The sequence below is a fragment of the Akebia trifoliata genome, chromosome 16, assembly GCF_017979445.1.
Source record: "Akebia trifoliata isolate Shusen 1 chromosome 16, ASM1797944v1, whole genome shotgun sequence".
Classification (NCBI taxonomy): domain Eukaryota; kingdom Viridiplantae; phylum Streptophyta; class Magnoliopsida; order Ranunculales; family Lardizabalaceae; genus Akebia; species Akebia trifoliata.
This window is the reverse complement of record NC_141390.1, coordinates 29,163,171-29,173,329: the sequence shown is the minus strand read 5'-3', so window position 1 is coordinate 29,173,329 and position 10,159 is coordinate 29,163,171. Positions and strand designations below refer to the sequence as shown.

General features: G+C 33.8%; 1 protein-coding gene across 1 annotated transcript; it reads left to right on the top strand.

Annotated features, from left to right (window-relative positions):
* Positions 1 to 5,107: 5,107 nt before the first annotated feature.
* EMB2799 (NAD(P)-binding Rossmann-fold superfamily protein) lies at positions 5,108 to 10,008 on the top strand. Its single transcript, XM_086429105.1, has 9 exons — positions 5,108 to 5,403; positions 5,520 to 5,632; positions 5,820 to 5,992; positions 6,504 to 6,597; positions 8,248 to 8,359; positions 8,472 to 8,560; positions 9,403 to 9,488; positions 9,588 to 9,652; positions 9,773 to 10,008. The coding sequence occupies exons 1-9, from the start codon at positions 5,205 to 5,207 to the stop codon at positions 9,880 to 9,882; spliced, it is 1,041 nt and encodes a 346-aa protein (XP_086285231.1). The 5' UTR covers positions 5,108 to 5,204; the 3' UTR covers positions 9,883 to 10,008.
* The last annotated feature ends 151 nt before the right edge of the window (positions 10,009 to 10,159 follow it).

Sequence of the window (10,159 nt, the reverse complement as noted above, 5' to 3'; positions counted from 1 at the left end):
ACACGTTTGTTAAAGTGTAGGGTAAAGCTTAGGGTGTTGAACATTTCCATATATATATAATACCACCATACCCCAATTTGTTTTCACTAAAAAATAAAATGGATAGTGATTTTATTGAAAAAATAAAGTACTGGAGAATACTAACGTCCCTAGAAGATATATATATATATATATATGGGGATGGTTCAGCAGCCCTAAAGTTTGCCAAGTTTGGTGCCAAACATTTTTCAAAATATGGGTTAGAAGCTTTGGAATGAGCTGATTTTTTGTGAGGATGATCTCTATAACGAGGAGATCAACCTCACCAAAAATCAGTATATTCCAAAACTTCTAACCCCATCAAAAATGATTTACAAAAATTGGACGGTCAATGATTCTTCAACTTGTAAACTAGGGTTAGAAGTTTCAAAATGAGTTTGATTTTTTTTGAAGATGATCTCTTCACCGTAGAGATCATTCTCATAAAAAATCAGCCTATTCCAAAACTTCTTACCCCATCAAAAGTGATTTACAAAAAATGTTTGGCACCAAACTTGGCAAACTTTAGGGTTGCCGAACCGCTCCCTATATATATATATATATATATATGTATGTGTGTGTGTGTGTGTTCAATAGCTTAGATTTTTATAAAGATTAAAGATGTGGTCATTTGAATCATTTTCGTTAATCTATTAGAATAAATCAAAATGTGAGGTCATCGCTTTGAACACACAGGTATCTAAAATATCCATCAAAATATGGAGTTGTTTGTCTAAAGATTAAATTATAGAGATTAAAGATGTGGCCATTTGAATCATTTTCGTTAATCTGTAGAGCAGCTCGTGATGCGAGGTCAAGCGGTATGTTATCACTTAAACACACAAGTATCTCTAATATTCATCAAAACATGGAGGTGTACATCTAAATCACCCTTTCTAAAAGAATCTCTACCATACCAACTTTTCTTTGCAGTATCATGATTAACGAAAATAAATATAACACCTCAAATATTAGAATATCCACATCAGTTGTTTTAGTCTCTTTATCTTTTTCTTCTTTTCTTTCGAAGAAATTACTGTCCAGTCAAACCAACAATTGAGATGGGATAATACCCTTAGTCGTTCTTTAAAAAACAAAATTGAATCCCTAAATACTATTACTAATCATCATAAAATAGGTACAAAATCACTAAAAACTATGTTATGCATCAAGAGTCTCAAATAATATTTAGGGTAGGAAAAGTCCTTAGAAAATATTTTAAAAAAATTACACTTCTTCAAGAATCAAAGATAGTTTAAAATTCTAAATGTACAAAAAATATCATTTCTTGATAATTCTTCCAAGATGTAAAAATTACCATCTCTCTCTTTATTGGAATCCCTTTTCATCTCATTTGTAATGTTTTTTGTTTTCAAAGAAAACCATTTTACCTTACCTCTCCACCTACCTCTCTCTCTTAAAATCTTATATTATTATTACATTATTATTATTGTTGAAAGGGGGGGGGGTGTTTGTTTGGGGTTGAGGTGGTGGTGGAGAATTATTCATTATTTTATATTCTTTCACAATTGACCAGGGTCAAAGGTCAAAGGATATGTCTTCAGATTTAAAACAAAGGGTATCTCAAAAATAAACCTAATTCAATAGGGGCATTTCAAGATTACCCAAAAAACCAACAATATAACGACCAGAGTGAAAACTTTTTGTGGAGAACACTTTTCGAAAATTCCTATATTATGCAACACAAAAGAATAATATTTTAAGTAAAAAAAAGCTAACTGAAATTTTTAACTAATACACAAATATTTTCCGGATAGCGATGCAATTGGCTTCACGTACGACAAAAAGTACATAAAATAGTTGCAAAGGCAGGTGAGAAAATGTTGACAACACATAGTATTTCTCTATCAGTTGATGAGCTGTTTAGGAAAAAAAATTGAATTAGATGTCTAGGAAAGACAAATAAGCTGACTTATTAGTAAATATTAGACTCTCGAAGGCGACATTTTTTTATAAATTTATCTTGATCTGATTCATCGGATGGCTTGGGATGCTCCACGTGGCAGAAAGGTAACAGAGTTTATATTATTTGGTGAATAAAACAGTTATCGTGACTGAGGATTAGGTGGATTTTGACTTGGGATGACAATTAAGTGGGCCATATTTTGGTTGATTAGGTTTAGGATGATACATGAAGTCTTTTTTTTGTTTAAATGAGGAATGATCCAATGCTTGTTAGAGTAGAATGGCTTTTGGTAATGCGGTGCATCAAGTGAGTGTGAGCTCCATTGCATGCTTGATATTAGGTGTGTGGTGAAAATAACTACTAGTCGTCATTATCATCATCGAGGTCTTATATTAAAACTTAGGGTTTGATGAACAAATCATGCTTGTTGATTCAATTATGTTCTTGCAATATTGTTTTATCAATTGGGAAGTAGCATTGGGTTTAGGGTTTGAGCGTATAATTTCAAAAAATGAGCATAAACATAATAAATAAACACAGAAATAATTTGAATTTGACTTCTATATATTGATTTGATTTCAATGGCCACGAGCCAATAAATCTCCCCCGCTTATAGCCTTGCGCACTTAGACTTGTTAGATACCTAACTAGACCTTGAAAAACTATTTCTAGACTTATTTTCAAGTATTCCCAAACTTTATGAGATATTCTCTAATCCATTCTCAGATCAAATAAATCGAAGAAAACTCAACCCAATCTCCCAAATTTGTCCATGCACTTTGAGCCCTTAAAAAAAGTCTAGAAACTTTTTTTTTTAAATCCCAAAAAAAAAAAAAAAAAAAAAAAGACCAAACACCACTCCCAAGCATGCAACGACAAGATTCGAGGACTAATTACCACGATGGAATTAGTAAGGAGAGTGGGGGGAAATTTCCTCCACAGAGCATTAAGATATCTTTGTATTCTCAACTAATTTCATGCCCCCACTCCCTCACTTTCCTCCCCATTTGCGCCCCCCCCCCCTCCTCCCCTCTCTCCAATTTCTCCCCGCTTCCCCCTTTTTCCCTTTCAATTTTATTTCCTCTTGATTGGGTCTTCTCTCATAGACTACTTGAGAATGACCTAAATATCATTTTCGTCAACTCCTAACCAAAAACCTTTAGATTGCTCTTCAAAGCCATTCATCTTCAAGCTCTTCAATTGTACCATTATCTATAATTTGCCCCCACTGCAAGAAAATTCTGGTTTCGCTCTGTCTAATTATCTCTTTTTTCGTCAATAAAATTTTAGAGAAACTAAGGATGGGGTCAAAATTTTGTTTGCGTAGGACAATTAAGGTCCTTATAATTTTTATTTATTTTTTATTTTGTAAATTGTGAGGGCAATATCGATAGACTTCTTTCCTTTCATATTATTGGTCGCAGTAGTGGTACAAGAGTCGAATATTGCAAGTAGGAACATTTCAATGGGAAATCTTCCAATTGAATCAATGTTATTGAAGAAATGTGTGACTCTCAATGTCTAGTTGTACAGCCGTTGGAAACATGAGATCTCGATACTGAGTAATTGTGAGATGTCAACATTGTCGTTAGACACATCTCAACGTTAGTATACATGGAGATATTTTGAAAAGAGTTTTCATTCACAAGGAAATTCTCAAGCTATAAAATCCTCGATGGATGTTGTGAGATCTCAACATTGCCGTTTGACACACATGTAGAACATAGTTGGAAATATTTTCATTCACAGTCGTAATTCAATATAGATCAAAAGACAGTCTCTCTTATAATATTTTGTAAAAATCCTTATAATATTAATTATAAATATAGACACTCTGCTCTCTCACGATCAAGCAAGATAAAATTCAAACGATTCTTTTACTTCTTTAAATGTCACTTAAAATTTTTCAGGCATGGTGTTCGGCTAAGTCCGAGTTCTAGAACCAAAAAAACAATTTTTTGTTTCTTCTTCTCTTGTTAAATGCCCTGACCTTTATGAATGTGTATCCTTTTGAGTTCCAACATCTTAAACTAGGATGCGTAGATAACCTCATCACTTCAAATTCATATAAATCTTAAAAAATAATGTATTATTTTGATTCATTAAAATTTTGTTAATGGTAAATTTGATTATGTTGTTATTTATGTGGTGTAAGAATAAAATAGATAGACAAAAAAGGTTGAGTGTAGAATAACAAAATTAAATAACCTATAAATATCGAATGTAAATAGTTATATATCTTAATTGAGTGAGACTTGTTTTGGACACAATAACCTTAAAACAAATTTCATCCCTACAATGTATTAATAATTTATATATGTCTGTCTCTTAGGATACAAGACTTCACACATGTACAAAGAAGCACGCCAAGTGTACAAATTAGTATCTTGAGGAAAAACATTTATAATGAAGACTATGATTCTTGACACGTAACACAGTCACTATAGCATTTTCCAATGGAAAATGTTGAAATAACATTGAAATTGACATCGTTTGGGATAGGAGTGTCAATGGATTCCCATTTAACTGAAATCAAACCAGAATCAAAATCAAATACCTCAGTTCCGGATCCCTTTTTATTGGAACTAATGAGAGCCAAGTCTAAAATGGAACCAAATCGATATGAATCGGAACCGTTAGATCTATCCAATGAGTACCCGCAGGTACTGATTTATTTTGTCATTTATTTTCATACTATAAATGATTTAAGGTATATTTTTATTTAAAAAATAAATGCATGTTATATAACATTCTTCAATTTTTCAAATAAATTATCAATTGAAACTTAAAATGAGTTACTTTTCTAAAAAAATTATTACTTTAAAAAAATATATATATATATTAAAAAAAAAAAAATTAATTTGTATCTGAAGTATAACAAATTATAACTAAGTTAATAGTTTTATTTATAATATGTTAATTTTTTTATTATAATAATTTAAAATATTTTTTTTCTCATTTGATTCTTGAGAATCGGAGTCGAATTAATATAATGGTTATAGTTATAAATTCCTTAACCAAACCATTCACAACCTACTTTATATCTTTTCATCGAGATACGAGTGAGAAGCATCTATGATTTTGTCCACATTTATGTCCCAAACGATGTCAATTTCGATGTCACTGCTGCACGAGTCTTTTCCATTTCTTTCATACAACCAATCCGAAAATTTTCATCTGACAACGTCGAAGCGCGACATCCGAGTAAAACTCACCCCCAAAGTATCAAAACATTCCAATCTTAAAATTCTTTATTTCCATGGAAAGCTTATCTGCTTTTATCTCTACACCTCCATGTGTCACTCATTTTTCGAAGCAAATTACTTCTCTATCTATCCTCCACTCAACAAAACTCCATAAATCCCAGATTTCGCTCTTCAGAAACCCTAATTTCCGAACGAAACGAAGCTCATCATCAATGGCGTCACCTATTCAATTCTCTGCTTCCTCTACTGTTGGTATGTATCTTCGACCAATATCTCTTTCTATGGATGCATGTGTTCTGTTAATTTTTGTTTTGTTTTTTTTGTTTTTTTGTTTTTTGATGAATTAGAAATAATTCTGATTGGTGCAGGAGCAACTGATGAAGGATCGGGAGTTTCATCGACTGGTTCGATTGGGCGGAATGATTTGTTGATTGTAGGTCCTGGTGTACTCGGGCGCATGGTAGCAGAACAATGGCGGAAGGTATTCTTCAAAATTGCAAATAATTTTAGATAATTTTGGATAATTATATCTTATCTGGTTTAAATTTTCACTTTCTGTTCTATTATTTGCTATATCAATCTTGGATATCTAGAATTGGCTTTCGATCTAAGGTGACATAGGTCGGATTGAACGGTGATTCGATTTTTTATTTTGTTCATGTTTACAGGAACACCCTGGGTGCCAAATTTTTGGGGAAACAATGACTACAGATCACCATGAAGAATTGATCAAAATTGGGATCAATCCTTCTTTAAGGAGCTCGAAAGAAAATCGTCGATTTCCCTATATTATTTTCTGTGCTCCTCCATCACGAACTACAGATTATCCTGGCGACGTAAGGTATCTAGTGTATTCATACATTTGAATGTTTATGATAATCTGATTTAAGTCCTCTATTCCCTGTTTATTTGTTTTTCTTTTTTCTTTTATTTTTCAAGTTTTTGAAATATTTTATTTTTTAATTACGACAATTTTATAGACACAATTTGTGTTCATATACACTAATCATAGAAAATATGCAACGACTTTCCCGTTTCATTTATTTTCTAATTACTTTTCTTCTATCACTCACAATAATTTTATTTTCAAATACAAAAATAAGAAGGTGCAGTCAATTTTGTGTTTTTGTACAAAATTTGTGGAAATGGAAAGATTTCATTATATCTTGTGGAAATATGTTGAAATTGAAGACCATGATTATAAGAAGGTGCAGCCAATTTTGTGTTTTTGTATGAAAATTTTAAAATTTACCTTGATGATGCCAATCTTATACATCTAGTATTGAATCTAAGGATAGAAGTTTAATACATTACAGATCTAAGGTTTTGATTGAGTTAAAAACATTATGCAGACTGGCTGGATCAAACTGGAGTGGTGAAGGTTCTTTTGTTTTTACATCAAGCTCTGCTCCATATGATTGCAATGACAATGGATTATGTGATGAGGTGTTGCATCAAATAAAACTAATTGTTTTAATGGTGGCCGATTTGTTTTGTGTGTTCTTATTATAATATGAAGGTATCAGAACCCCAAGGGGTTGGCTCAATGGCAATTTCGGACCGATGAGCGATTGATGCACGTAAGTCGTGAGTTCGATACCCAGTATGAGCAATAATTCCTCAGGGCCACCTGCGATAGCGCACTGTCACTTACCTGGTGCATGTGAGTTGCGGGCGTTGCACGTGCCCCGGGACTAGTCCTTGGATAAGACCATGATCTATGGACTGGGCAAAGCCTAGATACAGGCCCAGTCCACTGTCTACAGGGATACTTGTTTGTCAAAAAATATATATATGAAGCTATCAGCTTAGTATGCCTGAATTTTCTTAGCGTTATACTGATCTATGCTCATACCAAGTAGGCCTATGTTATTTGAGTTCCTGATTATGTTTTTATATTTCAGTCGGGCCATCGACAAAGACTTCTCCATTTTTTTTGCCATCGATTTGATGTCAACTGCATCGATCCTCCTACACATTCTATGTCTGTATCTTTTATGAGTGCCTGTTATTTCAGATCTTTTCTTCATACCCACATTCATATTCACACCCTTTTTGAGTTTTACTATCACCCTTTTAGAGTATTTATCTTACTTGTACCATTAGCATTCATTGTTTAACATGCCCAAAGGATGGGTTTGTTTTTATTTTTGGGGATTCGTAGGAAAATTATTGTAGCTGCCGAAAAAAGAAAGAATATAGAAAATGAAATGGACTCGTCTTAAGAAAGCTTGTATTGCCTTTGTAGACTTGAATGGCGGAACAGGAATCATGTAGCCATCCCAAATGGTTCGGAGTGACTGATAAAATAGAAGAAATCTATTTATTAAACTATAAACATTTATTTATTGTTAATCGCAGCAATTAAATGGTCAATTTATTGTATGCTACCTAATTAGACGAGGGGCATTTCGATCTGAGCAAAGACTATTTCCTACTAGGCAGGGATTTTTTTTTGGACGCTATAGCTAAGGATTGTGGATTTGGACCAAAGGATTCCCTCTGTTTGACCCTTCATCTCGTCCCCTCATGACAAGTTACAGTCCATAGCCCTGCCCTACATGCCGGAAAAAAAAAAAAACTGCCATTCATTGCCTATGTGAGCAATTCATGGATTATTGGTTAAAGTTATCAAGAAGGTCATCTATCAAATGGATGGGACAGAGTTGCCATGCTGTCTGTTGACCTGCTTGAAATCCCTTCATAAACTGAACTTTGTTGTAACATCACAGAAATACCTTATTCCACATGAGTTGCCAACTCTTTTTCTTCTTTCCTTTTTTAGATCACAGAAAATCGCTAAATCTTCAAAACTATCAGTTATATTTATTGGATTTTGTTAGCGTGTGCCCTAAAAGTGCAATGAAAACACTTTGGAAATTGGAATCTGAGGGTATTTTGGTAAAAGATAATTTTTAAGGGCATTTTCGGTACAAAATCCAATTTCCAAAGTGTATTTATTGCACTTTAACATGTGCCCTTAGGGCACACGTTAACAAGACCCATATTTATTTTTTCTTCATAAAACTTATTGCTATTATATTAGAGATATTTGTGAGGAAATTTTGATTGGCATTCTTGGTTATAACTATGCAGAACTCTCCCGTTGTGCCAATTGGGAGAAGCCTTCGAACAGATGTCCTTTTAAAGGCAGAAAAAGCAGTGCTGGAGGTTGGGGGTTGTGTTCTTAGACTGGCAGGACTTTATATATCCTTACCATTGTTGCTCCAAGTCTGAAACCTGGGGCTTTTACTGCAGGAGTTCATGATGAATTTTTTTACTATAATTAAATTTATAGTGTTATCTTAACTATTTAAACAAGTCGGATAGGGGTGCTCATACATATTGGTTGGAGAAAGGGACGGTTGAAACTCGTCCAGATCACATCCTCAATCTTATTCACTACGAGGTAATAGAGAAAGCAACAGTATTGTTCTATGCTTGTCCACAAATGAAAATCATGCTTTTTTTACTTTCCTTGTTGTGAGGTCGGTCACCTCAACTGCCTTCTGTACATACACTTGTTCTTTGAATAAATTTAAAGAGATTCTATTGACACCAATTTGTTTGCTAACAGCACCCCAATTCATATGTAAATCACATTTGGGGTGCTGTTAGTAAAAGTTGGTACTTCAATAAAAGCTCTCTAAATTTATACATATCTAAATATATAAAAATGTGTTGAACATTCTGCATAAAAAAACATCTTGAAGTTTCACCAAGACATACTCATTGGGTTAGATCATACCGTTGTTTGGGATTTCTTTACTTTTCTGCTACATTTTCTTTCATTTTTTATTCGTACAATTTGGTTAAGGAAATCAGAAGCTGCAATGCCTCCTATTAAAAACAGCACCCACATTGAGATGTGAATTAACTAACAAACTCTTTCTGGTAATTCAATTCTGTTGGTTTAAGTAACCACTACTGGTAGCTTAGGGCCATTGTGGTTCCTCCGCACCATTTATCATTTATCCAAACCACGGACTAGAAAAATTATATCTGGCAAATAATGTAAAAGACACTAAACCGTAGGTCTTTATCGAGTCTGTTTCAGAAAACACTTCCCTCTATTTCATATCATGCTTTAATGTGTAAGCATGATACTTTCCTTTGCTTACAGAACTATCGTCTCTCATTGTTTGCCGTCCTGGGTTGAACCTTGGTATTATATTTAGGATTTGAATGCCATATGTTGAAACCATGGAATGAATCTTTGTTCCGACTTCTGACTTGTTACTGGTATGACAGGATGCAGCATCCCTCGCTATTGCAATCTTGAAGAAGAAATGCCGTGGTCAGATTTTCTTGGGCTGTGACAATCACCCGCTATCCAGGTCTCAATACTAGGCTCCTTGGCGCCCAATAAAACTAGAACATGTAGGAGCAACTTGAATCTATTTTCTTTACATGTATACAATCTTGCATTCTTGCAGACAGGAAGTAATGGACTTGGTTGACAGAAGCGGAAAATTCAGCAAAAAGTTTCAAGCTTTTACAGGCAAGCTCATCACTTATGTTAAAAGATCGAGACATTCATGAGTTTTGATCATTTATCGCTTACTTTCTCTGATATCCCGAAAACTTTAGACCGTTCACTTGAATATATTTTATTTTGCAGGCACCACTGATCCTTTAGGGAAGAAATTAAATAACTCAAAAACTCGCACTGAAATTGGATGGGAGCCAAAGTATCCATCATTTGCTCATTTTCTTGGAATACAAGAGTAGGTGTGGATGTGAGTCGTCTCTTTGACATGGGTTAATACATAACAAATTTGCATATATGTGTACATAAGATTGGTTTAAGGTTTTCAATGATCACACGCGTGCATTGCTGGTTTGTTTGTTTTTTAATCCGAAGTTTCTGTAGAGCTTCTCATTTTAGTTGTAATAAGCTGGGCTGAAACCATTTATCTTTAAAGACAAGAAGCACACTCCAAGAACTCTCATACTCCTGTCCTATTAAGAGAAATCAGGAGATCTACACCAAAAAAAAAAGCTTGTA